This window comes from Haplochromis burtoni, unplaced genomic scaffold (assembly GCF_018398535.1).
Source record: "Haplochromis burtoni strain Fernald_Lab_line unplaced genomic scaffold, NCSU_Asbu1 Contig_461, whole genome shotgun sequence".
Classification (NCBI taxonomy): Eukaryota; Metazoa; Chordata; class Actinopteri; order Cichliformes; family Cichlidae; genus Haplochromis; species Haplochromis burtoni.
The window spans coordinates 39155-66924 of NW_024582822.1; the positions used below are offsets into that span (position 1 = coordinate 39155).

At 43.3% G+C, this 27770-nt stretch overlaps 3 protein-coding genes across 9 annotated transcripts in view; 2 read left to right on the forward strand and 1 right to left on the reverse strand.

Annotated features, from left to right (window-relative positions):
- The first annotated feature begins 28 nt into the window (after window positions 1-28).
- On the forward strand, window positions 29-6392 carry LOC121812201 (ectonucleotide pyrophosphatase/phosphodiesterase family member 2-like). 2 transcript variants are annotated; one of them, XM_042213622.1, is made up of 7 exons: window positions 29-443; window positions 660-799; window positions 2015-2150; window positions 2320-2397; window positions 2477-2609; window positions 2737-2899; window positions 4802-6392. In XM_042213622.1, the coding sequence occupies exons 1-7, from the start codon at window positions 437-439 to the stop codon at window positions 4970-4972; spliced, it is 828 nt and encodes a 275-aa protein (XP_042069556.1). In that variant the 5' UTR covers window positions 29-436; the 3' UTR covers window positions 4973-6392. The 2 variants fall into 2 exon arrangements, with proteins under 2 accessions (XP_042069556.1, XP_042069557.1); XM_042213623.1 differs by having other exon boundaries at window positions 33-443; window positions 2737-2890.
- A 3033-nt stretch (window positions 6393-9425) lies between these two features.
- Window positions 9426-11698, forward strand: LOC121812203. The gene is made up of 3 exons (XM_042213635.1): window positions 9426-9641; window positions 9823-10197; window positions 10309-11698. Exons 1-3 carry the CDS (start codon window positions 9426-9428, stop codon window positions 10363-10365), a joined length of 648 nt encoding a protein of 215 aa, XP_042069569.1. The 3' UTR covers window positions 10366-11698.
- Window positions 11699-12644: 946 nt separating this feature from the next.
- Window positions 12645-27770, reverse strand: part of LOC102290575 (ectonucleotide pyrophosphatase/phosphodiesterase family member 2) — a 76181-nt gene continuing 61055 nt past the window's right edge. For 2 of the 6 annotated variants that reach the window (XM_042213625.1, XM_042213624.1), the window contains exons 16-25: window positions 23925-24000; window positions 22428-22515; window positions 22102-22271; window positions 18608-18785; window positions 18252-18391; window positions 16901-17036; window positions 16654-16731; window positions 16442-16574; window positions 16152-16314; window positions 12645-14250 (exon numbers count right to left, since the gene is read on the reverse strand). In XM_042213625.1, the coding sequence (XP_042069559.1) occupies window positions 14080-14250; window positions 16152-16314; window positions 16442-16574; window positions 16654-16731; window positions 16901-17036; window positions 18252-18391; window positions 18608-18785; window positions 22102-22271; window positions 22428-22515; window positions 23925-24000 (1333 nt within the window). In that variant the 3' untranslated portion in view covers window positions 12645-14079. The remainder of the gene's footprint in view (window positions 14251-16151; window positions 16315-16441; window positions 16575-16653; window positions 16732-16900; window positions 17037-18251; window positions 18392-18607; window positions 18786-22101; window positions 22272-22427; window positions 22516-23924; window positions 24001-27770) is intronic. The other 4 variants (XM_005946341.3, XM_042213628.1, XM_042213627.1 and 1 more) reach the window with 4 other exon arrangements.

The following is a 27770-nucleotide window of genomic DNA, read 5'->3' on the forward strand; positions in this document are numbered from 1 at the left end:
ACGATTTTTTACTTGTAAAAAAAAAGTTTCTTAATGTGCGATTGCTGTTTTCTTTTAAGCCTAAATAACCTTGATGCTTCTTTGCTTTCTGCTGCAGAGCTGGGGTCGGTTCACCTCGTCAAAATCAATAGTTTATTGACAATTTTAGAGTTTAACAGCCTTCTTAGTGCAGATATTGTGTGTGTAGTTGCTGTATTGAGGTGAATTAGACCCAGCTCTGCCCTGCACTGTCTCACTTTATGCTGTGTTTGTGATTCCCATGTAGATCTCTGGCAAGAGATTGTTTCAATCTCCGATCTTTTTGCAGTTGCGTGTAAAAAGTAGGGGCCAGAGAAGTTTGAAAGTGACCCTTGTACGAGGCTATAACCTGGAGTCACTCTGGCTCTGTCTCTTACAGAACAAAGTGGAGGAGCTAAACCAGCGACTGAGGCAAGCTATGGATGGTCAGTCTTTAACGCTCCTACTGAAAATGTCATTAATAAGTGACTTTTCCTTTCAGTCCCAGCAGATAAAACTAAGCGTAGTTGCAGTGAAAGTTTGGATTTGTAGCTCGTCTTGTTTTATTTGAAATTTCTTCATCATTCTGTCGTCGTTTTAATGCATCGATCTGTAAATGTCTTTTGCTACATTCCTGCTTGTCTGCGCTCTTCCTCTCATAGACAGCAGGAACCTGCCGTTCGGTCGGCCTGCTGTCCTCTTCCGTACCAAATACTGCATCCTGCACCACAGCGACTACATCAGTGGCTACAGTGAAACTCTGTCCATGCCCGTCTGGACATCGTACACTGCCAGCAGACAGGTACTGCTCTCTCCGTCCTCTCTGTCTTTCAGTTGTTGGAAGTACAAGTGCTTAGGTGTAGTTAACTGTTTAGCAGATATTTGATGTTTCAGAATTTTTTCTATAAGTTCATCTCCTGCTTCCAGCACCATTGCTACTATTGGGGAAACCTCTTCTGAGTGCCGTCATGTCACTGATTTCACAACAGGCTTTAGTTTAGGGGGGCTGTAGCTTAGGAGGTAGAGCTGCTCATCTACTGATCAGGATGTTGGTGGTTCAATCCTTTGCTGCTCCAGTCTTCATGCCAACACACTAACCCAGGAAGCTCTCTGATGCATCCGTCGGACTGTGAACGTTAGATGGAAAGCACTGCTTGTGTGAATGGATGCAAGTTGTATAGAGCAGAGTAGAGGCAGTGCATTTAACATTCAGACAGAGAAAACACCAACTCCTGTGTGAGATCTTAATCTCCGATTACCATGCTGATGATTTAGTGGTTACTGGTCTCCAGCTACGATCCAGACACCAAACAGCAATCTTTATGCCTGAAAGGCTGTCTTCAGAACAAAACAGCTTGGACTAAAAGCATTTTGTCAAAAACTGGATGACATTCATTCTTGGTGACTTTCACCAATGTTTCTCATGAGTCTGGTTGTGCACCTGGATCAAAGACATTTGGAAAATTTGCATCTTTTGCTGCTTCTGGTTTCACTGTGAGCCAACGTTGTTGTAATAATGTGATAAAAGGCTGAAATAATAACGGCTGTCGTTCTTATTTTGTCTGTTTCAAGGCTTCTTACTCGCCCTGAGTTTGTTTAAAGTTAGCTTCTTAGTTCGAAGACATCTTAAAAATCCATGAAAAGATTTTGTTTTATTTCCATTAATTTCCATTTTCACTCATCTAACTACAACTGTTGTTCACTTGACAACTCTTTGACAGACAGCCGGGTCTCACACAGCCACGTTTTGCAGGATACAGTCAATCCTTTGTTACACAGCGGTTGTCCTCACATTCAGCCCCGAGCTCCATCACTGCAGTTATATTAAGTATCTTTAAACAGCGAAGGATGCTATGAACCTCCTGCACAGCAGGAAACGTGCAGGTGCTGGACAGTGTCACCTGTCTCACCTGAATGCCTGCTGACTGTATCTTTTCTGTGCCATTTTTCTTTCTCTGGTCTTTGAAACAAATCCACGATATGTTTAACAGAACTTTGTATTCTGCTGGTCTTCCAGGTAGAAGTGTCTCCTCTGCCTGAAGCTCTGTCCAACTGTGTGAGACCTGATTCCAGAGTCCCTCCAGCTTACAGCCAATCATGTACCAACTACAGAGCAGATAAACACATCACGTACGCCTTTCTGTACCCACCACGTAAGTGAGCCCCCGCAGCAGAGTTAACACAGCATGTCTGGTGAAGGTTTTACTGGATTCGTATTCCTACAATAATACTACAATCATATTATTATTCTTTTTTCCCACACTTGATCGTATTCCATGACTTTATTTACCACATTAATCCTGTTTCTTTCCTTGCTGACAGAACTGTCGTCAAATCTAGACAAAAAATCCGATGCTGTCCTCATCACCAACACTGTTCCCATGTATCCTGCATTCAAGAGTAAGTCTTTACCCCAGCTTTAGTGAACTCTCTGTTTTATGCTTTTAATCCACCACCATCATCTCTCTCCCTCTCTCAGAGATATGGGGTTATTTCCAGAGAGTGCTGGTGAAGAAATACGCCACTGAGAGAAATGGAGTGAATGTTCTGACTGGACCCATATTTGACTACAACTATGACGGTGTCAGAGACTCAGCTGAGAAGATACGAGAGTAGGCACACTTAATATTTCCACGTTTCTGTTAAACCTCCTTACTCCATGTATATTTTTAACTGTGGACACTGCTAATGTTCGGAAAGTGTGTGGAACAGCTTCCTGACCTTGATCTTCTCTTGCAGGTATATAAGTGGTACAATCCCAATCCCCACTCACTACTTTGTGGTCCTGACCAGCTGCTTAGACTTCACACAAGCTACAGACGCGTGTAACGGACCGCTCAACAGCGCCACCTTCATCCTGCCGCACAGACCCACCAATGATGAGAGCTGCAACGTACGGATGGTCACGTTTACGTTTTCCTTCTGCTCTTTTCCTTTTCCTCATCCACAGCAGAGCAATCTTGCAAACATAACATGAAAAATGTTTCCCGCACCAAACAAATAAATTAAAGAAACCACACAGCTGAGCTGCAGCCACACCAGGTTGCTCCTCAAGCTGCTTTTGCGTAAAGAAACAGCACTGATAACAGCACTGACTCAGCTTCAGTCCGACAGGGGGATTGGAACGCTCTAATGCGTGGGTGTTCTTGCAAACACACTTCCTGCACTTATATTATTATTTTTTACAGACAGTCTTTCAGGAAACCCGTCCATCAGACCGCAAAGAGGCTGTACAGTTAGTCCTCCAGTATTGCACAGCAATAAGTGCTATTGCCAATAAGCTTTGCTGTGTCTCCAAGGGCAGTGTCAAGAGCATGGAGGATATTCCAGGAGACAGAAAGTTATTCTAGGAGAGCTGAACAGAGCTGTAGAGGGTCCTTAACACATCTCCATATTTGGAGGGCTAGAGGGTGGAGTATCAGCCAGCAAGTTTAGGAAGAAGTATTCAATCAATCAATCAATCAATCAATCAATCAATCAATCAATCAATCAATCAATCAAAGCTTTATTCGCCACGTGCAGGTTGCCCTGTAGTGAAATGGGACCCTCCCCCCAGGAGGCAACAAGCATCTAAGGCGTTTGGGAAGGGAGGGGGATGCATAGAATGGGAAGAACAGTCTAAACACAGTCGTTATCAGGGTGTTGTTGTTCAGCTCCAGCCTTAAGACCACAGCTGGTGCCACAGGGGTATCCCCATGAAGTGATGGTCGTTTTTCCTTTAGTGCGAACAACTCATATCAATTTCAAAGCAGTTCTACAGTCCGACACTGGTCTCTCAATCTCCCGTTGGAGAGCCGCGAGCTTCTCCAGATGTATCCAGTCTGCAGTCAGAGATCTTATTCTGAGTATTCACAGCAGCCGTAGCCTCTCCAAGATCTTATCCGTGCTGCACTCAATGAGCCCATTTTGAGAAACTCACGCCTCTCCCATCGTTCCAATCCCAGCGGGCAGCCTTGTGGGGGTTTGAACAGCCGGTTCCGCTTTCTTAATTCTTCGATAAGTCAGGGCCAAGCCAGCTCCGATCAGCCAGAACCCTGTTATCATGGTTTCTCGTTGAGAAAAGGGTGTCAATTGCATTCAGAGACCAGTTGATCAAATCCATAATTCCTCTTTTAGGTTTAGAAACAGACTGTGAGAGAATGTTCCAGGGAAAAGTAAAAACACAAGACAAGGACATAAGAAGCCAAGCAAGGAAGATAAGGGAGAGGAGAGGAGAAAAAGTGTGGCTGCCTTCGCCGAGAGTTCAAACTAGTAAAATACTATAATTTTACCTTTCAAAACTGGAGCACCTCCTGCCCTGTGGTAGCTGGGATAGGCAAGATGGCATTGTGTCATTTAATATTCCAAAATGAAGGTAAAAGGTTCAAAACGACACAAAAGTGCACACCGATACTGCTGAGCTGTGCAGCGATCTCGATGCAGTGACCACAAGCATGTGACTGTGAAGGATTGGTGGTTCGTTTGACGGCCCACCAACGTCACAGCTGATTAACTCCACATCTGTGAGGTTTAGAGCATTAGCTGGAAAACAATAAATCAAAGACATTGTCCAAAAACTGAATGAAAAGCTGCGCTAATCACACGTCTTAGAAAGGAGATAATAACAGTTACTGAGCTTTAACTGTTCTCCCGGGACCCCAAACTACGCTCACGTTCTTGTGAATAAGAAACTTTGTATGTGCAAAGTCTTAAGATCAACTGAAGACAGCCTTTCAAAACATGAACCAAAGAAACATTTTCGATCTGATGTCCATTAATAAGAGGTGACTGCTGCTAACGCTGCTCGTCCTTACTGCCTCCACAGAGCTCAGAGGAGGAGTCTCGTTGGGTGGAGAGCCTGATGAAGATGCACACAGCTCGGGTCAGAGACGTGGAGCTCCTGACAGGCCTGGACCTGTACCGCAGGACCAGCCGCAGCTACGCTGAAATCCTCTCGCTCAAGACCTACATGCACACCTACGAGAGCGAGATCTGAGTTCTGCTAATGTTCCTGACGTTATCTTCTGCCGTGGTGGATCCATGTGGTACCAGGAGGAGCTGCAGTCATCTCACCCCACCAGCTGCTCTGCAGCATCTATGCTGTGGCCCTTTCACTGACTCCTTCATGTGCTTTCATCTCAGTAACTGTTATTTTGCATACATTTTGAACACCACTCAGCTAAGAGGCCACTCGAGTTTAATATTTAGCTTTTCAAAAGGCAGAGATCGATATCCATTCGCTGCTGCACAATGACACTCATTTCATCCAACCATGACTGTACCCACCTATGTGTCAGAGGCTGTGACTGGAAATGAGTCACAGCATCACTAAATATGTCTCGAGATACTCGAGTAGAGTTACACCATAACAAACAGATCGGTGTAGAGACAGATTCTGACCAATCAGATAACAGCTTTTATTTTTCTTTGAATATAAGTAAGATGTTCTCCTATGTGTGTGTGGCTGTATGACATGCCAAGAGAAACACAAACTTTCTCACTTCCCTTCATCTTTAAGCAACCACTATTTTTGGATACACTCAATGAAATCAGTTTTCAAAAGTCTATAAAAGGCCATTGTGGATTTGGTTACATTGGTTACGTCCTCACGTTTGTGTATTGTCAGGTACATCTACATGTTGCACCAGTGCACAATCAGATCAGTTGTTTAAGTGTTTCACCAGCCTGGAGGCTGTTAGGAGGCTAAATAAAGAAATGATGTTTTTGCACGTGGAGGTGCCTGAAACAGCACGGTGTCAAGAATCCACGATCCTTTTTCATTCCATATTCTGGACATTGCAGCTTCAACATGGCTGACATTCATCAATAAGACCTGTTGTCACATCATTAAGAAACCTGCTGTAAGTCAGGTTCTCAGAGCACTGCGTTTCTCTTGACATCATGATGTTTTTCATGGTTATGAAGAAACAAAGGAGGTTTGTATTTTCACTGTTTCCTCTCTTCCTCGTTGATCTCCTTGGTCAGAGTGTGGGCAGTTTTCCTGTGAATGCACAAGCATTAAAGCAAGAAAGTTTATTTGCCGTGGAATTTCATCTTCTGTCCAATTCAGTCAACTTTCCAAGTCAAGTGAAAATTAATTCAAATGGAAAGCAAAGTGACCGTGAGGCTGTGGGATTACACTAGGCCCATCCATAAACGCTTTTACAAATCTGGGACTGCAGATGTAGAGAGCTAGAATCCACGTTACAGAGAAGCGACGTTTGAATGATGTCAAGGAAAAGCGCCTTGCACCACAGAGCCCCAGAGAAATCAGCAGTAAGGACTGTAAAACCAAAGCTGTCTTGTGTACGACGCATTCAAATCAAATCAAATCACTTTTATTGTCACATCACATGTGCAGGCACACTGGCACAGCACATGCGAGTGAAATTCTTGTGTGCGAGCCCCACAAGCAACAGAGATGTGCAAACACAACAACACAAACGAGCAAAATACAAGAATGGCCAACCTGAAACTAATAAATATATGTACAATATATAATAGTGTATGCATTTCTGGATGTGTATACTAAATATTTTCCTACGTGTGTGTGTGTCACAGGGAGTGACACTGGTGTTTGTGATTGTGAAGGTAAATTCCAGATTTTTCTTTGTATTTTTGACTGCCAAATATGTGGGTTTCATTGTGAATTGTCCAATAACAGTGTTGATGATGATTTATTGTTTTTGGAAAAAAAACACACACCACCTGTGAGACCGACTTATTTAAACTTTATGGAGATTTGTCAATAAACAAGTGTTTTTACTAAAAGAGCTGTGCTGTCTGCTGGGGTGCTGTCAACAAGAGGAAATCCCTGTTGTGTGTCTGCGACTCAGTGTTTTGTCTTTTTGGTTCAAGTTTTATTCAGTGAGGTATGGTTTCCTGTTTATGTTACGTTTATGGTTGCTGTTCTGTTTCTGTGCCTCTGTGTTCTTGGGAAGGGTCATTGTCTTTAGCTTACGTGTCTTGAGTTCAGCTCTGTGTTTCCTGGTTTACCTTGATAGTCCTGGTCCTTTGTCAGTATAGTCTGCTTTACTTCCTGCATCCTGTCACATTTATCCCAGCTGTGTCTCCCTCCTGTTGTGCATTTCCACTCCTTACCTGGTGTGTATTTATTGCTTGCGTTGTCCTTGGCTCTTTGTCGGTCTGTCTGCGTGTCGTCCCTCGTGTAACCGCTGCTCTCCGTCCCCTCGCGTTTCCAGGTGTTTCAGGTTTTGGCTCATTTTCTGTGTTCCACCTGTTGGTTGTTTTGTTCTGCCGTCAATAAAGGCTGACTTTCTGTTAGTGATGGCCAAACAACGCTTTCTGAAGCGTTGAAGCTCGTGTTGAAAAACGGTTCATTACTCAAACTTTTCAACAGTCCTCTCTGGTGACATCTGGTGGCCAAACATATGACGAGCAGCTTGAATCTACAAAATAAAATGAACTGCTTCATTATGATTGGCCACTCTACAGAGTGGAGTTCACAGTGTCTGATATTGGGCCGCCGTTGTGCTGCTTTGAGCATGTATTCTTTGGGGGGTGAAAAACTTGCCATGTTTATTTGTTTAATAAATAATTTTGATCAATAAACATTCCTTGTTTAAACATGTGCCATGGTGTGGTCTTTCTTTGCTCGTGACTCCTCGGCGTTTGTAAATGCAATAGATTAAAAATACATATAATAATGTACAAAACATTATGCGGTATGCTGTGACGTCCTGACTCCGTGTACTTATGCAATCAATCGCTGGACAGTTATGTTTATAAGTCACATTAAATTATGCCAGTTTTCTTATACGCATTTTTGACCCGGGGGTAGAACTGATCATGAACTTGTAAAGTAAAAGTGATGCATTTAAAGTCAACCTGTTTGGTTTTTATTTAAGAAGAGAATTTGTTCCACTGTGCGACGGTCGAGTCTGTTTCTTTTCGTGGAGATAATTTCTCCTGCCTTAGAGGAAATCCTCTCACATGGAGCAGAAGACGCTGGCGTGCACAGACCATCAGCTGGGTGAGGCCTCCTGAAAACCCACCTCTTTACCCTGGCCTTTGACACCACGAGAGATGTTGGTTTTTAGTTTGATTTTGGTTGTTTTTAGTTGATTCTATGCAGTTTTATCTCGTTTTACAGTTTTTGCCCGTTGCTTGAACACATTTTGCAAAACTTTGCTCATTGTGCCAAAACCCTAAACACAAGTAAACATGACACAACACTGGGAAATATACCATTCACATCTGCACCAAATTGAAACTCTACTCTCAAAACCTAAACTCTGCTGTCAAAACCTAACATTCCTTTGTCAAAATGTAACTCTGTTGACAAAATGACACATACTTGCATCATATGCAAACACTTACAGATCAGGGGGAACACACTAGTCTACTTTATATAAAGCACTGCAGTCTTTGATTTCCATTGTTCATTCAGAAGGCATATTTTCAGGAGACACATTTGCAAACAACCAAAAAAGCAAATAGGCCTACTCAATATTGTACATTGCAGTACCATGAATTCAGATAAAGCAAAAAAAAAAAAAAACAAAAAACCCATAATACAGTAATAGAAAAAACACTATACTGTAAACAAAAAATCATGACAATTGTGCATACGTGGGCTCATGGATCCCGCCGTCTGTTGGGGTCTGGCCACAGGACCTCATCGACATCGCAAGCAATGTCTTCTCCCGCTAGGCACCGGGGAAAATATCCTCTTGCATGTCAAAACCATCCATGGATTGCTGTCACCTGAATGTCGCCGCAGGCCTGTTCCATTGCCTGCAGAAGAGGCATGCGGGCATGTGGTTGGCGGTCATATACACGCCATCTCCAAGCCGAAAAAAATTCCTCTATAGGGTTTAAAAATGGTGAGTAAGGGGGCAAGCATACCACTTCAAGTTGACTGTGGTTGGAGAACCAGGCCTGGACCAGAGCAGCCCGATGGAAACTGACATGATCCCATATCACCACAAACCTGGGCTGATCTGCTCTGTTCTGTACAACTATATCATGGAGAGCATCTAGAAATGTGAGTATGTGTTGCCTATTGTATGGACCTAGTTTTGCATGATGATGCAGAAGCCCTCGAAGGCTTATGGCGGCACATAATGTGATGTTTCCCCCGCGCTGCCCTGGAACGTGCACAATTGTCCTTTGGCCAATTACATTACGACCCCGTCCTCTTGTTTTGCACAGTGTTGTTGAACACTCGCCTGTCTGCAAGTATTTGCTTTCGTAGCTGGTGGAGACGGATGGCATTGTCTGCCCTCACTAGGTCCACAACGGCAAGTTCCTGCCGTTGTGTGAACAGGCGTTGGCGTCCTCCCCCAGAAGGTCTTCGAGTCATAAAACATACCATGATTACTTATATTGAAGTACAGTGTTGTACAGTGGATGACACAGTACATACAGTAAAGTACTGTAAGAAAAATAAGCAAACCGATGACAATATGTGGTTGTATTTTTCTAGAATGACTCGAAGACCTTCTGGGGGAGGACGCCAACGCCTGTTCACACAACAGCAGGAACTTGCAGACAGGCAAGTGTTCAGCAACATAGACCATGTGAGCATCACCACCATCAGACGCATCTTGGGAAAACACAGCATCACCATGAAGCAGCTCTACAGAGTCCCATTCGAGGGGAACAGTGACAGGGTCAAAGGACTTCGAGCTGAATATGTACGGGTAAGTGTAACTGTCCTTTACATGTACAATAGAGTATTGGTGAAGTCCAGTAGCAGCTGAATATGTACCATATCAGTACCACATGGATCCATTCTGAGAGCTACACAGGTACCTGTGTGATGGGGTGAGGGTGCTGTATGTGTAGCACTGTAGTACAGTGATATGTTCCCCTTTTTTTCAGAGAATCTTGGCCATGGATGGAGCTGCACAGCCTCATGAATTCATTTTCATTGATGAAGCTGGATTCGACCTGAGCAAAACAAGACGACGGGGTCGTAATGTAATTGGCCAAAGGGCAATTGTGCACGTCCCAGGGCAGCGCGGGGGAAACATCACATTATGTGCCGCCATATGCCTTCGAGGGCTTCTGCACCATCATGCAATACTAGGTCCATACAATAGGCAACACATACTCACATTTCTAGATGCTCTCCATGATATAGTTGTACAGAACAGACCAGATCAGCCCAGGTTTGTGGTGATATGGGATAATGTCAGTTTCCATCGGGCTGCTCTGGTCCAGGCCTGGTTCTCCAACCACAGTCAACTTGAAGTGGTATGCTTGCCCCCTTACTCACCATTTTTAAACCCTATAGAGGAATTTTTTTCGGCTTGGAGATGGCGTGTATATGACCGCCAACTACATGCCTGCATGCCTCTTCTGCAGGCAATGGAACAGGCCTGCGGCGACATTCAGGTGACAGCAATCCATGGATGGTTTTGACATGGAAGAGGATATTTTCCCCGGTGCCTAGCGGGAGGAGACATTGCTTGCGATGTTGATGAGGTCCTGTGGCCAGACCCCAACAGACGGCGGGATCCATGAGCCCACGTATGCACAATTGTCATGATTTTTTGTTTACAGTATAGTGTTTTTTCTATTACTGTATTATGGGTTTTTGTTTTTTTTTTTTTTTTGCTTTATCTGAATTCATGGTACTGCAATGTACAATATTGAGTAGGCCTATTTGCTTTTTTGGTTGTTTGCAAATGTGTCTCCTGAAAATATGCCTTCTGAATGAACAATGGAAATCAAAGACTGCAGTGCTTTATATAAAGTAGACTAGTGTGTTCCCCCTGCTCTGTAAGTGTTTGCATATGATGCAAGTATGTGTCATTTTGTCAACAGAGTTACATTTTGACAAAGGAATGTTAGGTTTTGATAGCAGAGTTTAGGTTTTGAGAGTAGAGTTTCAATTTGGCACAGATGTGAATGGTATATTTCCCAGTGTTGTGTCATGTGTACTTGTGTGTACAGTTTTGGCACAATGAGCAAAGTTTTGCAAAATGTGTTCAGGCAACGGGCAAAAACTGTAAAACGAGATAAAACTGCATAGAATCAACTAAAAACAACCAAAATCAAACTAAAAACCAACATCTCTCGTGGTGTCAAAGGCCAGGGTAAAGAGGTGGGTTTTCAGGAGGCCTCACCCAGCTGATGGTCTGTGCACGCCAGCGTCTTCTGCTCCATGTGAGAGGATTTCCTCTAAGGCAGGAGAAATTATCTCCACGAAAAGAAACAGACTCGACCGTCGCACAGTGGAACAAATTCTCTTCTTAAATAAAAACCAAACAGGTTGACTTTAAATGCATCACTTTTACTTTACAAGTTCATGATCAGTTCTACCCCCGGGTCAAAAATGCGTATAAGAAAACTGGCCTAATTTAATGTGACTTATAAACATAACTGTCCAGCGATTGATTGCATAAGTACACGGAGTCAGGACGTCACAGCATACCGCATAATGTTTTGTACATTATTATATGTATTTTTAATCTATTGCATTTACAAACGCCGAGGAGTCACGAGCAAAGAAAGACCACACCATGGCACATGTTTAAACAAGGAATGTTTATTGATCAAAATTATTTATTAAACAAATAAACATGGCAAGTTTTTCACCCCCCAAAGAATACATGCTCAAAGCAGCACAACGGCGGCCCAATATCAGACAGAACTGTGAACTCCACTCTGTAGAGTGGCCAATCATAATGAAGCAGTTCATTTTATTTTGTAGATTCAAGCTGCTCGTCATATGTTTGGCCACCAGATGTCACCAGAGAGGACTGTTGAAAAGCTTTGAGTAATGAACCGTTTTTCAACACGAGCTTCAACGCTTCAGAAAGCGTTGTTTGGCCATCACTAACAGAAAGTCAGCCTTTATTGACGGCAGAACAAAACAACCAACAGGTGGAACACAGAAAATGAGCCAAAACCTGAAACACCTGGAAACGCGAGGGGACGGAGAGCAGCGGTTACACGAGGGATGACACGCAGACAGACCGACAAAGAGCCAAGGACAACGCAAGCAATAAATACACACCAGGTAAGGAGTGGAAATGCACAACAGGAGGGAGACACAGCTGGGATAAATGTGACAGGACGCAGGAAGTAAAGCAGACTATACTGACAAAGGACCAGGACTATCAAGGTAAACCAGGAAACACAGAGCTGAACTCAAGACACGTAAGCTAAAGACAATGACCCTTCCCAAGAACACAGAGGCACAGAAACAGAACAGCAACCATAAACGTAACATAAACAGGAAACCATACCTCACTGAATAAAACTTGAACCAAAAAGACAAAACACTGAGTCGCAGACACACAACAGGGATTTCCTCTTGTTGACAGCACCCCAGCAGACAGCACAGCTCTTTTAGTAAAAACACTTGTTTATTGACAAATCTCCATAAAGTTTAAATAAGTCGGTCTCACAGGTGGTGTGTGTTTTTTTTCCAAAAACAATAAATCATCATCAACACTGTTATTGGACAATTCACAATGAAACCCACATATTTGGCAGTCAAAAATACAAAGAAAAATCTGGAATTTACCTTCACAATCACAAACACCAGTGTCACTCCCTGTGACACACCAAGTAGAATTTTTAGCATACATCAGTCGAGGAAAGTCACTTGATATATTGTACATATATTTATTAGTTTCAGGTTGGCCATTCTTGTATTTTGCTCGTTTGTGTTGTTGTGTTTGCACATCTCTGTTGCTTGTGGGGCTCGCACACAAGAATTTCACTCGCATGTGCTGTGCCAGTGTGCCTGCACATGTGATGTGACAATAAAAGTGATTTGATTTGATTTGAATGCGTCGTACACAAGACAGCTTTGGTTTTACAGTCCTTACTGCTGATTTCTCTGGGGCTCTGTGGTGCAAGGCGCTTTTCCTTGACATCATTCAAACGTCGCTTCTCTGTAACGTGGATTCTAGCTCTCTACATCTGCAGTCCCAGATTTGTAAAAGCGTTTATGGATGGGCCTAGTGTAATCCCACAGCCTCACGGTCACTTTGCTTTCCATTTGAATTAATTTTCACTTGACTTGGAAAGTTGACTGAATTGGACAGAAGATGAAATTCCACGGCAAATAAACTTTCTTGCTTTAATGCTTGTGCATTCACAGGAAAACTGCCCACACTCTGACCAAGGAGATCAACGAGGAAGAGAGGAAACAGTGAAAATACAAACCTCCTTTGTTTCTTCATAACCATGAAAAACATCATGATGTCAAGAGAAACGCAGTGCTCTGAGAAGCTGACTTACAGCAGGTTTCTTAATGATGTGACAACAGGTCTTATTGATGAATGTCAGCCATGTTGAAGCTGCAATGTCCAGAATATGGAATGAAAAAGGATCGTGGATTCTTGACACCGTGCTGTTTCAGGCACCTCCACGTGCAAAAACATCATTTCTTTATTTAGCCTCCTAACAGCCTCCAGGCTGGTGAAACACTTAAACAACTGATCTGATTGTGCACTGGTGCAACATGTAGATCATTGTGTACCTGACAATACACAAACGTGAGGACGTAACCAATGTAACCAAATCCACAATGGCCTTTTATAGACTTTTGAAAACTGATTTCATTGAGTGTATCCAAAAATAGTGGTTGCTTAAAGATGAAGGGAAGTGAGAAAGTTTGTGTTTCTCTTGGCATGTCATACAGCCACACACACATAGGAGAACATCTTACTTATATTCAAAGAAAAATAAAAGCTGTTATCTGATTGGTCAGAATCTGTCTCTACACCGATCTGTTTGTTATGGTGTAACTCTACTCGAGTATCTCGAGACATATTTAGTGATGCTGTGACTCATTTCCAGTCACAGCCTCTGACACATAGGTGGGTACAGTCATGGTTGGATGAAATGAGTGTCATTGTGCAGCAGCATTTCTGCGAATGGATATCGATCTCTGCCTTTTGAAAAGCTAAATATTAAACTCGAGTGGCCTCTTAGCTGAGTGGTGTTCAAAATGTATGCAAAATAACAGTTACTGAGATGAAAGCACATGAAGGAGTCAGTGAAAGGGCCACAGCATAGATGCTGCAGAGCAGCTGGTGGGGTGAGATGACTGCAGCTCCTCCTGGTACCACATGGATCCACCACGGCAGAAGATAACGTCAGGAACATTAGCAGAACTCAGATCTCGCTCTCGTAGGTGTGCATGTAGGTCTTGAGCGAGAGGATTTCAGCGTAGCTGCGGCTGGTCCTGCGGTACAGGTCCAGGCCTGTCAGGAGCTCCACGTCTCTGACCCGAGCTGTGTGCATCTTCATCAGGCTCTCCACCCAACGAGACTCCTCCTCTGAGCTCTGTGGAGGCAGTAAGGACGAGCAGCGTTAGCAGCAGTCACCTCTTATTAATGGACATCAGATCGAAAATGTTTCTTTGGTTCATGTTTTGAAAGGCTGTCTTCAGTTGATCTTAAGACTTTGCACATACAAAGTTTCTTATTCACAAGAACGTGAGCGTAGTTTGGGGTCCCGGGAGAACAGTTAAAGCTCAGTAACTGTTATTATCTCCTTTCTAAGACGTGTGATTAGTGCAGCTTTTCATTCAGTTTTTGGACAATGTCTTTGATTTATTGTTTTCCAGCTAATGCTCTAAACCTCACAGATGTGGAGTTAATCAGCTGTGACGTTGGTGGGCCGTCAAACGAACCACCAATCCTTCACAGCCACATGCTTGTGGTCACTGCATCGAGATCGCTGCACAGCTCAGCAGTATCGGTGTGCACTTTTGTGTCGTTTTGAACCTTTTACCTTCATTTTGGAATATTAAATGACACAATGCCATCTTGCCTATCCCAGCTACCACAGGGCAGGAGGTGCTCCAGTTTTGAAAGGTAAAATTATAGTATTTTACTAGTTTGAACTCTCGGCGAAGGCAGCCACACTTTTTCTCCTCTCCTCTCCCTTATCTTCCTTGCTTGGCTTCTTATGTCCTTGTCTTGTGTTTTTACTTTTCCCTGGAACATTCTCTCACAGTCTGTTTCTAAACCTAAAAGAGGAATTATGGATTTGATCAACTGGTCTCTGAATGCAATTGACACCCTTTTCTCAACGAGAAACCATGATAACAGGGTTTTTGCTGATCGGAGCTGGCTTGGCCCTGACTTATCGAAGAATGAAGAAAGCGGAACCGGCTGTTCAAACCCCCACAAGGCTGCCCGCTGGGATTGGAACGATGGGACGAGGCGTGAGTTTCTCAAAATGGGCTCATTGAGTGCAGCACGGATAAGATCTTGGAGAGGCTGACGGCTGCTGTGAATACTCAGAATAAGAACTCTGAGCGCAAATTGATCACATCATGGAGAAGCTCGCGGCTCTCCAACGGGAGATTGAGAGACCAGTGTCGGACTGTAGAACTGCTTTGAAATTGATATGAGTTGTTCGCACTAAAGGAAAAACGACCATCACTTCATGGGGATACCCCTGTGGCACCAGCTGTGGTCTTAAGGCTGGAGCTGAACAACAACACCCTGATAACGACTGTGTTTAGACTGTTCTTCCCATTCTATGCATCCCCCTCCCTTCCCAAACGCCTTAGATGCTTGTTGCCTCCTGGGGGGAGGGTCCCATTTCACTACAGGGCAACCTGCACGTGGCGAATAAAGCTTTGATTGATTGATTGATTGATTGATTGATTGATTGATTGATTGATTGATTGAATACTTCTTCCTAAACTTGCTGGCTGATACTCCACCCTCTAGCCCTCCAAATATGGAGATGTGTTAAGGACCCTCTACAGCTCTGTTCAGCTCTCCTAGAATAACTTTCTGTCTCCTGGAATATCCTCCATGCTCTTGACACTGTCCTTGGAGACACAGCAAAGCTTATTGGTAATAGCACTTATTGCTGTGCAATACTGGAGGACTAACTGTACAGCCTCTTTGCGGTCTGATGGACGGGTTTCCTGAAAGACTGTCTGTAAAAAATAATAATATAAGTGCAGGAAGTGTGTTTGCAAGAACACCCACGCATTAGAGCGTTCCAATCCCCCTGTCGGACTGAAGCTGAGTCAGTGCTGTTATCAGTGCTGTTTCTTTACGCAAAAGCAGCTTGAGGAGCAACCTGGTGTGGCTGCAGCTCAGCTGTGTGGTTTCTTTAATTTATTTGTTTGGTGCGGGAAACATTTTTCATGTTATGTTTGCAAGATTGCTCTGCTGTGGATGAGGAAAAGGAAAAGAGCAGAAGGAAAACGTAAACGTGACCATCCGTACGTTGCAGCTCTCATCATTGGTGGGTCTGTGCGGCAGGATGAAGGTGGCGCTGTTGAGCGGTCCGTTACACGCGTCTGTAGTTTGTGTGAAGTCTAAGCAGCTGGTCAGGACCACAAAGTAGTGAGTGGGGATTGGGATTGTACCACTTATATACCTGCAAGAGAAGATCAAGGTCAGGAAGCTGTTCCACACACTTTCCGAACATTAGCAGTGTCCACAGTTAAAAATATACATGGAGTAAGGAGGTTTAACAGAAACGTGGAAATATTAAGTGTGCCTACTCTCGTATCTTCTCAGCTGAGTCTCTGACACCGTCATAGTTGTAGTCAAATATGGGTCCAGTCAGTACATTCACTCCATTTCTCTCAGTGGCGTATTTCTTCACCAGCACTCTCTGGAAATAACCCCATATCTCTGAGAGAGGGAGAGAGATGATGGTGGTGGATTAAAAGCATAAAACAGAGAGTTCACTAAAGCTGGGGTAAAGACTTACTCTTGAATGCAGGATACATGGGAACAGTGTTGGTGATGAGGACAGCATCGGATTTTTTGTCTAGATTTGACGACAGTTCTGTCAGCAAGGAAAGAAACAGGATTAATGTGGTAAATAAAGTCATGGAATACGATCAAGTGTGGGAAAAAAGAATAATAATATGATTGTAGTATTATTGTAGGAATACGAATCCAGTAAAACCTTCACCAGACATGCTGTGTTAACTCTGCTGCGGGGGCTCACTTACGTGGTGGGTACAGAAAGGCGTACGTGATGTGTTTATCTGCTCTGTAGTTGGTACATGATTGGCTGTAAGCTGGAGGGACTCTGGAATCAGGTCTCACACAGTTGGACAGAGCTTCAGGCAGAGGAGACACTTCTACCTGGAAGACCAGCAGAATACAAAGTTCTGTTAAACATATCGTGGATTTGTTTCAAAGACCAGAGAAAGAAAAATGGCACAGAAAAGATACAGTCAGCAGGCATTCAGGTGAGACAGGTGACACTGTCCAGCACCTGCACGTTTCCTGCTGTGCAGGAGGTTCATAGCATCCTTCGCTGTTTAAAGATACTTAATATAACTGCAGTGATGGAGCTCGGGGCTGAATGTGAGGACAACCGCTGTGTAACAAAGGATTGACTGTATCCTGCAAAACGTGGCTGTGTGAGACCCGGCTGTCTGTCAAAGAGTTGTCAAGTGAACAACAGTTGTAGTTAGATGAGTGAAAATGGAAATTAATGGAAATAAAACAAAATCTTTTCATGGATTTTTAAGATGTCTTCGAACTAAGAAGCTAACTTTAAACAAACTCAGGGCGAGTAAGAAGCCTTGAAACTGACAAAATAAGAACGACAGCCGTTATTATTTCAGCCTTTTATCACATTATTACAACAACGTTGGCTCACAGTGAAACCAGAAGCAGCAAAAGATGCAAATTTTCCAAATGTCTTTGATCCAGGTGCACAACCAGACTCATGAGAAACATTGGTGAAAGTCACCAAGAATGAATGTCATCCAGTTTTTGACAAAATGCTTTTAGTCCAAGCTGTTTTGTTCTGAAGACAGCCTTTCAGGCATAAAGATTGCTGTTTGGTGTCTGGATCGTAGCTGGAGACCAGTAACCACTAAATCATGAGCATGGTAATCGGAGATTAAGATCTCACACAGGAGTTGGTGTTTTCTCTGTCTGAATGTTAAATGCACTGCCTCTACTCTGCTCTATACAACTTGCATCCATTCACACAAGCAGTGCTTTCCATCTAACGTTCACAGTCCGACGGATGCATCAGAGAGCTTCCTGGGTTAGGGTGTTGGCATGAAGACTGGAGCAGCAAAGGATTGAACCACCAACATCCTGATCAGTAGATGAGCAGCTCTACCTCCTAAGCTACAGCCCCCCTAAACTAAAGCCTGTTGTGAAATCAGTGACATGACGGCACTCAGAAGAGGTTTCCCCAATAGTAGCAATGGTGCTGGAAGCAGGAGATGAACTTATAGAAAAAATTCTGAAACATCAAATATCTGCTAAACAGTTAACTACACCTAAGCACTTGTACTTCCAACAACTGAAAGACAGAGAGGACGGAGAGAGCAGTACCTGTCTGCTGGCAGTGTACGATGTCCAGACGGGCATGGACAGAGTTTCACTGTAGCCACTGATGTAGTCGCTGTGGTGCAGGATGCAGTATTTGGTACGGAAGAGGACAGCAGGCCGACCGAACGGCAGGTTCCTGCTGTCTATGAGAGGAAGAGCGCAGACAAGCAGGAATGTAGCAAAAGACATTTACAGATCGATGCATTAAAACGACGACAGAATGATGAAGAAATTTCAAATAAAACTAGACGAGCTACAAATCCAAACTTTCACTGCAACTACGCTTAGTTTTATCTGCTGGGACTGAAAGGAAAAGTCACTTATTAATGACATTTTCAGTAGGAGCGTTAAAGACTGACCATCCATAGCTTGCCTCAGTCGCTGGTTTAGCTCCTCCACTTTGTTCTGTAAGAGACAGAGCCAGAGTGACTCCAGGTTATAGCCTCGTACAAGGGTCACTTTCAAACTTCTCTGGCCCCTACTTTTTACACGCAACTGCAAAAAGATCGGAGATTGAAACAATCTCTTGCCAGAGATCTACATGGGAATCACAAACACAGCATAAAGTGAGACAGTGCAGGGCAGAGCTGGGTCTAATTCACCTCAATACAGCAACTACACACACAATATCTGCACTAAGAAGGCTGTTAAACTCTAAAATTGTCAATAAACTATTGATTTTGACGAGGTGAACCGACCCCAGCTCTGCAGCAGAAAGCAAAGAAGCATCAAGGTTATTTAGGCTTAAAAGAAAACAGCAATCGCACATTAAGAAACTTTTTTTTTACAAGTAAAAAAGGCACAAACAATCAAATCCTCCTGAATGACAGACCCATGCAGATGAATCTTTTTACACTGTGTAAAATGAAGTTAAACTGCAAAAAAGCAAAACTTCTGCAACAAAAAGCCCTTCAGTCATCTGCTATGGTATAGTTCAGCTGATAGCACATCTGACCAATCACACACACTGCTCTGCACAACAAGACGAGCAGCTAACCCCAGTTATGGTTAATAAATCCTGCTGGGTACAGGCAGGGAAACATGGATCTGGGGTCTTACTTTTCATACCAGGTTTATGCTACAGCTGATTTCTTACTCTCCGTTTGCACGATGACTGAGGAGTTTTAATCTGAGGACGTCATCAACACTAAGTGCCCCAGCCCACACCACTGATCGTATAATGTCCAAATGTGTGATTTTGTTGCAATCTGGATCAAAAACAAACCAACACAAAAATTAATTTCTTATTTTATTGTCAAAAAACAAGCTTGGGTCAGGGTAGAGTAGCCAGGGAACTTTAAGGGTGTTACAAATAAGGTCCGAGGGCCAGAAACCAATTCAATTCAATTCAATTCAATTTTATTTATATAGCGCCAAATCACAACAAAAGTCGCCTCAAGGCGCTTCATAGATACAGAGAAAAACCCAACAATCATATGACCCCCTATGAGCAAGCACTTTGGCGACAGTGGGAAGGAAAAACTCCCTTTTAACAGGAAGAAACCTCCGGCAGAACCAGGCTCAGGGAGGGGCGGCCATCTGCTGCGACCAGTTGGGGTGAGAGAAGGAAGACAGGATAAAGACATGCTGTGGAAGAGAGACAGAGGTTAATAACAGATATGATTCAATGCAGAGAGGTCTGTTAATACATAGTGAGTGAGAAAGGTGACTGGAAAGGAAAAACTCAATGCATCATGGGAATCCCCCCAAACACGCCTCCTTCTGGTCCTCATCTACACATGTTCCCCCAGCTCCACAACCTGTTCGCTCTCGTTTATGTGCCCCACCCTCCCTCCCCTTTTTAATTCTTTAACTTCTTCATTTCTGTTTTAGTCCATGAGGATCTGCCAGGCCCGGGAGCTGCCACCAGTCCCCTTCCAGGTCTTCCCCAAACCACAGCTCATGTCCAAGCCATTCAGCTTTATCTACTAAAACGGTGTCAAACCTCAAATAAGGACGTGGGGCCAGTGAGTGAAATATGTTGGTCAACTTCTGTGCACTAACAGAAAATTTCACCGCACCAGTACAGATAAACTGGGCTCTACGTCACCTTCAATGTTAAAGGGTTGTAGTTCTTGTCCTCGTAGTTCTAATATGTTTCGTATAAAGAGCATCTGTGCTGACACCTCCGATGGGCCAAAAAAGTGTTACTGACTTGAATACATACTTGATAAAAACTTTCTTGCATTCCTTAAAGAACTCATAAAACAATCAGACACAAAGACACGCTGATGTCTCAGCTGAGCGCTTCAGCCTACAGTTACCATGTTCTTGCAGCCTCTCTGCATCCCTGCACCTCCTTTCACGCTTTATTCAATTTCATGAGCTTCGTATCTCTGGGCACCGATGCCTGCTTTCTTCTGTGAGCAGCTCTTGTTGCTGCTCTTCCTTCCTCTAGATTTCATGTTTGTACATGGAGGGAGAGGTGCCAGAACAAAGCCGTATTACTAAATATGCCTGAACTCTGGTGTCCTGATATTTCCTGGTTGACCTTGGGCAGTCAAAAGCTACTCCTTGCCTCCTGCGGCTCGTGGCCTCAGTGGGTCCGGTTTGTTCCGGCCCAGGTGGACCTCTTAGGGTCTTTGTTATGTTGCTGTGGATATATTGCAGTGTGGACAGTGTCTGTGTGAACACAGAATTTATATTTGTCATCCCACTCTAAATGCTGGCTGCATTTAGTTTCAAGTGATGATCCTGTTATTAGCACGGGAAATAAAGTCTAGTGTTTCAGGGTACCTGTCAGGAGGATGGTTCAGAACCCTAAAGAACTTGTTCTTCTCTGGATTCAGTCTGGTGTCTCGTGACATCGCAGGCTCACTTCCATGATGTCAGGGCCCTTTCAGGCTCTCTGTAATCTCTCACAGCACCTTGTTCTAGCTACAAATGTTCATTTATGAGTTGCGCTGGATGTTTGCTGTTCTTTTCTCTGTGTGTGTGTTTATACAGCACACGTTTAATGCTGATCTCTCTTTCATGGTGTATCTTCTGTGCTGTCTCCCTCCTCTCACCCCCAACCGGTCGCAGCAGATGGCCCCGCCCCTCCCTGAGCCTGGTTGTGCTGGAGGTTTCTTCCTGTTAAAAGGGAGTTTTTCCTTCCTACTGTCGCCAAAGAGCTTGCTCATAGGGAGTCTTCTGGTTGTGTGGGGCTTCTCTGTATTATAGTAGGGTTTTTAGCCTAAAATATAAAGCACCTTGGGGACTGCTGCTGTCATATGGCACCTTATAAAAAAAATTTTAATTAAGTAAATAAGCTGACCAGATGGATCCTTTTGTGGGATTTAAAAGTCAAGCGAATGTTTGGCATCTGGCCAGTCATACATGCAGGTTAGTCATACTTTGTAAGGGGCTAATTTGGCCTATGGAAACAATTTTAGAGTCAACTCTTTTAGGCCAAAAGTGAAGAAGAGGGAGTTTTAAAAAGAGGCGCTGAGGTCACTTCAAAAACTGCTGATCTCATGGGATTTTCCTGGACAACCATCTTTAGAGTTTGGCCCAAAAAAGGAGAAAATATCCAGTTAGTATGAGTTCTGTCAGTGAACATGGTGTGCTGATGACAGAGGAGAAAGCCCAGACTGTGGGGTGCTACTCCTGTGAGTCTCAGAAACTGAGACTGCAATTCATACAAGCACCAAATTGAGCAGCAGAAGATGGGAGGAATTTTGCCAAGTGTGACAATATGGATGTACAGCCAAGAATGTTGCTGCATCTGCTGAACATATGATTGAGTTGAGAAATTTTAAAAAAAGACAAAAAAATAGACTAGAAGAGGTTTAGAAAAATAGAAGAACAGAATTCCCTTCAGGGACTGACAGGAAGTTGGGCTCAGGTCTGCCTCTGAGTCATCGTGGCTGACCTTTTCATCGCAGCTGCACCCCAAGCTGTCTGTTCCTGCAGGTACAACACCAGACACTGTTGGTCTGGAGACCTCCTCTGCCATGGTGGGTCTGTACGGGGGGGTTCTTAGCAGGTGGTTCAGACTGCCGTGAGTTCCATTATTAGGGGCCGGTTTCAAACCTAGAAGATCTAAGAATGGGACAAATGTGACTGAAATCAGACGAAAGATGTCACACACACGTAAACATCAGCTAACGCATTCTTATTGTGGAAAAATATCAGATATCAAAACACACCCAGACACCTGAACACAGAAATGCAGATGGAAAAAAAGGGACTCCTCACCACACATTACGTTATAAAGCTCGATGTTTTCAAAGGCTGGAACTTTAGTCTTGAACTTAAACGTGGGCCCATAGCCAACGAAAATAGTCTGGAAGCAAAAGTTCATCACACGGGTTAGTTTGTTACAACAAATGCAAGAAAATGTTTGATATATCTGAAGTTTTTAACGAGAGTTTAAAAAAAGGCTATTCTACATTTGCATACATTTCATTACATAAATAAAGACAGTTGCCTTATATTGTGGGAAGAATCTCTGGGCTTTTTCCTCAGAAATCTCAAGAATATTTAATTGTTTTTTTATAAATTAGTTCCCTGTCTTCTACTTATTATTATTCCTTCTTACATTTCATGTATTTAAGAAGACGATTAATGTGCAGGGATAGCTCAGTAGGTAGAGTGGTGGCCCCATGATCGGAAGGTCGGGGGTTCGATTCCCCTGAACAGCTACCCTGAGGTACCCCTGAGCAAGGTACCGTCCCTACACACTGCTCCCCGGGCGCCCAGTGGCTGCCCACTGCTTCACTGAGTGAATGGGTTAAATGCAGAGAGGGATTTTCCCCACGGGGACCAATAAAAGTACTCTTTTTTCTTAATGTTTATGAAATGTGCACATACTGTCTTGTGGTTTGTTTGCTTCCAGCTTGGATTCAGACACCTTCTCAGTTGTTGGTAATTAGGTTAATTAGCAGTTAGTTGTAGTTAGGGTTGGATCAGGTGCCCCTCAATCCTCACTTATTTACACTGCATTAGGCCTGTGCTGTTGGGGGGTTCCCATGATGCATTGCGCATTTCTTCTTCACTCACTTTGTGTTTACACACTGCGGCTCTCTTCCACAGGAAGTCTTTCTCCTGTCTTCCTCCCCTCATCCCTGACCAGTACGGCACATGTCTGCACCCCCCCCACCCAGCCTGGTTCTGCTGGAGGTTTTATCCTGTTAAAGGGGCGTTTTTTTCTTCCCACTGTTGCCTAAGCAACAACTTGCTCATAGGGGGTCATTTTCTCTGTATTATTGGAGGGTCTTTACCTTATAACAATATTTATAAATGTTGAAATTGAATGTTTAGACAGTCTGAGCTTTAACCTCCTGAGACCCGAACTCTTCCACGGCATACATTTTTAATTTCTCTTTGATATTTGGGCTGATTGGGACCTGATCAATGTAAAAACAAAGAATTACCAGATTTTTTTTTTTACCTGATTTTTGTTTCTAAGAAAAATAAGATCCACATATGAGGATATTCGTTTAAAATTTCGGTATAACAGTAGCAGTATGATGTCTTCATAAGTGGATATCAGGCCCTTGTAGAGCAAAATTTAGTATTTTGGTCTAAATAACCCAAAATGTGATGTCCACATATGTGGACGCCAGGTCCGAGGAGGTTAATACCGGTTTCAGTGTGTAACCGTGTGCACAGTGCGTGTACGCTGTTCCTAGCTGATGTTTTAGAAAGCTGAGCTGGTATTGTGAATACAAAGGGAATCTTGTAAACAGATACCTGCATGCTGTTGATCTTATTGTCATATCCATGATCTCCAGCAAAGCCACAGTGCCTCCTGCCTTCAGGGACCTTCCTGTAATGACAGAGGTATCTTCTCTCATTCGTAACCAAGAGGACAGTGACGAACTTTGTTTCTACCATCAGTGTTGCTAAGGTTGGCAACAAAGTAGCCAAACTGTGTGACAGATATATAAAAATGCTTATTGTTTTTCTAATAATGTCACCTTCTGCTGACATTGATAAATGGACTGATTCTTCTATAGCGCTTCTCTACTCCCCCAGAGTACTCAAAGTGCTCTATACAACATGCCACATTCACTTTCTCTACACTTAGTGCTTTCTAACTACATGCAAACTCTGATGGATGCATCAGAAAGCAACTTGGGGTTAGTATCTTGCCCAAGGATACTTGGCATGCAGAGTGGAGAAGCCAGGGCTCGAACCACGAACCTTCTGATCAGTAGGTGACCTGCTCTTCCTCCTGAGCTACAGCGACCACAAAATAACTAAGACACATCTCTTTATTTCCCTCAAACCCACTGCTGGAGCAAAATTTAATCATGCAAACCAAATTTTTTTAAACATTGTTTAACATATAATCATTTGCTAAACTACATGTGGCTGGTGTAACTGTTGTATCGTAAGTGTCAAAATAGGTTGTTATATGATTTACTGGTTAACAAGCTCAGGCCTGAGAAAAGCAGCTAACATAAATATGCCAAAAACTAATAGTGCCCATATAATCCCTCTAACATCGCTCTACTCACAACGAACATTTGTGCATGTGTTTGGCTGTGTTGTTGTTTATAGCTAATTTCTCCCTTTAAAACAAATGTTTGATTTTTCTTTATAACTCAATAACTTTAGTATGATATGAAATTAGAGGTGTGGACTCTTGTACAGACAGACTTGCTGAAACAGGCTGTCTTTCACACCACAGCTCTGAGTTCAGTTATTTCTTGTGGCTTTTTTATGTGCCGAATCCAAAGATGAGGATTAAAAATAGCCGACTGTTTTGCTGGCCGCGACTGTTTCCAGGTTATTCAGTTTCTTACAATTTACACCTACATACACTGTTTAGGTAGTTGATTTTAAATTCTAAGCTTCTTGTCTCACTTTGACCTTTCTTCAATGTGTAGCAACTTAGAAAAAGTCTAAACATAGAAGACAGAGAGTTCCTAATCTTCTATATTATTACTGGGCTTCACAAATAACCTCAGGGTGGTTATCTTCCTTTTTACACCAAGGCAAACCACCCATAGATATCTGGTGCTGTGACCCTCTTTTGCCTCTTAGTCTTTTATCTATTGATCTGGATGACCTTCCTCTTGGTGTCAGAAATAATTTTATTTTGATGTCTACACTTAAGGTTTGGCACAATATTGCTGCCCACGTTGGAAGAAGAGGTTTTTCTAGTGCACTACAGCCTCTGATTAGGAATAAAGCGGAAACATTTCTTCGGGTTTCTGCAAGTAAGACGTTTTGTAAAGTCCCTTAAATTTCCAGCCAGTCAACCTGTTTTGAATCCTGTTGAAAGCTTTCTTCTTAAATTTAATGAGGAAATAATCACAAAAAAGAAATGTACCTCTTTTTGTTATAGGGAAATTATTGTCTCCGAATTTTGTAACCACCGATAAGGCCAGGGTTTGATGGGAAACCGACATTGAAATTGAGCTTAGTACAGAAGCATGGTCTAAAATTTTAGATCTGCCAAGAAAATGTTTTCCTGTAACCAACTGCAGGAACGCCATTACAGAATCGTACATAGACTGCAGCGTACCCCAGAGCTTTTAAATAAAATTCATCATTTGTATTGGGCTGTGCTGATTTGTTGCTGTTTGTATTGTTTCCAAAAACTCAATAAATCATTGTTTAAAAAACAAAGACAGAGAGAAGCCTGATTATGAAACACTAAATAATGATATGTAGATCTGCAGGACTCCTCACTCGCCTGTCTATGTGTGTGTCCACTACTGACTTTTCTCAACGAGAAGTTTGGGCTTGGGTGAGCCTGAGTGCTGAAGATATCGACCTATTCGGAACCATGGTAACAGGGTTCTGGCTGATCGGAGCTGGCTTGGCCCTGACTTATCGGAGAATGAAGAAAGCGGAACCGGCTGTTCAAACCCCCACAAGGCTGCCCGCTGGGATTGGAACGATGGGACGAGGCTTGAGTTTCTCAAAATGGGCTGATTGAGTCAGCACGGATAAGATCTTGGAGAGGCTACGGCTGCTGTGAACACTCAGAATAAGATCTCTGACTGCAGACTGGATACATCTCGGAAGGGCCAGCCCGGAATAACATCTCTGGGCGCAAATCGGATGACATCTTGGGGAGGCACACTGCTGTGAGTTCTCAGAAATTGGCTCCTTGAGCACAAGAAATGACAACATCACAGAACGCAAGTATGGCGAAGCTCGCGGTTCTCCAACGGGAGATTGAGAGACCAGTGTTGGACTGTAGAACTGCTTTGAAATTCATATGAGCTGTTCGCACTAAAGTAAAAATACCATCATTTATGCGGATGCCCCTTTGGCGCCAGCCGCAAGGCCGGAGCTGAACAAAACACCCTGATAACGACTGAGTTGAGTCTGTTCCTTCCTATTCCATGCAAGGCCACTTGGGTTGGCTGGAAGACTGTTTACTTAGCCTGGCAGGGCGAAGGACACCGTCTCAGCTGAACTCTCCCTACGCCGGATCCAACGCCACCTCCAACGCTTACCTCCCCTCTGATTTGGACTATCGGGTCAGTTGGAGGCGCAGTCGAAGATTGCAGCGGTCCCAGATCAGGTGTACACACTGGAACTCTTTCCCATGTTGCTGTCTGTGTTTATTGTGCTATGGTGTGTTGATATCTGTGCATTCCTGTATTATCCTTCTGTGTTACACATTTCGATGTTTTTTCCTCGCTACCTGGCCTGACCTGTCTCCCCAATGTGATGTTTGTGTATTGTATGTACGGTCGGCAAGGTCTGTCATCTTGGTTGTGGGCAAAAGACCTGCAACTGACAAATAAAGGCTATCTCATCATCTCTCTCATCTACCTAATACAATTTCAATTCACACGGACCAATTTCATCCAAAGGTGTGAATGTTTGATTATATCTAAAAATTCAAGGCTCAAAATGGATTTTAGTAACTTCTGGTTTTAGTTAAGCACTTTTGGTTTAATCCTGACCTAAAACCATATCACGAAAACTAGAGCAAACCAACAATTATATACATCAGCTTCAGTGAGCACATTTTGGCTGTAGACCGGTGATGATCGTATTCAGTGGAGTTTGCACTGTTGGTTACTTTATGATAAACACCAGGTGTTGCCATGTTGTGCAGACCATCCAGAAAGTGTCTGTCCCCATTTTTGTAAGTGTAATTCTAGCATTTCTTTCATCTGTTACTTAGAACTGATTAGTACGTATTTCTGTTTGTATGTAGCCTTAGTCTTAGTCTAGCAGTCCACCCTCTGGTTATAGCTCCAACAACAACATGGTGGTGGTGAGGTAACGTTTTTAAATGCTGCTGCAGGAACCAGGCTATTCAGTCTGTTCAGTGTAAAACCTCTCATGGATGCAGTTCATTTGTTATTGAGCAACTTAGCTTAACATGTAGCAAATGAATCCTGTGTTTCTGGTTCTGTAGTCTTCATACATCTACAACATCATGACAGTGTCCTCAGTCCTGAAGCTGCCCTTCAGTGTGTTGTCCCTATCCACCTACTTTAGTCCTTCAATCAACACAAGCCAAAGTCCTCTAATTGAAAAAAAGAAACCACTTTTTATTAGGTGTCCATTAAAACAAAAACATGGCTGTGCCATGGGCTCCCCCGTGTCACCTATTGTAGC

Coding starts and splice junctions, on each gene's coding strand:
- LOC121812201 (XM_042213622.1), top strand. Junction 2,151..2,319: donor CGCCTTTCTGTACCCACCAC/GTAAGTGAGCCC, acceptor CCTTGCTGACAG/AACTGTCGTCAAATCTAGAC. Junction 2,900..4,801: donor AGAGCTGCAACGTACGGATG/GTCACGTTTACG, acceptor CTGCCTCCACAG/AGCTCAGAGGAGGAGTCTCG.
- LOC121812203 (XM_042213635.1), top strand. CDS start 9,426: ATGACTCGAAGACCTTCTGGGGGAGGACGCCAACGCCTGTTCACACAA. Junction 9,642..9,822: donor TTCGAGCTGAATATGTACGG/GTAAGTGTAACT, acceptor CCTTTTTTTCAG/AGAATCTTGGCCATGGATGG. Junction 10,198..10,308: donor ACCACAGTCAACTTGAAGTG/GTATGCTTGCCC, acceptor CCTCTTCTGCAG/GCAATGGAACAGGCCTGCGG.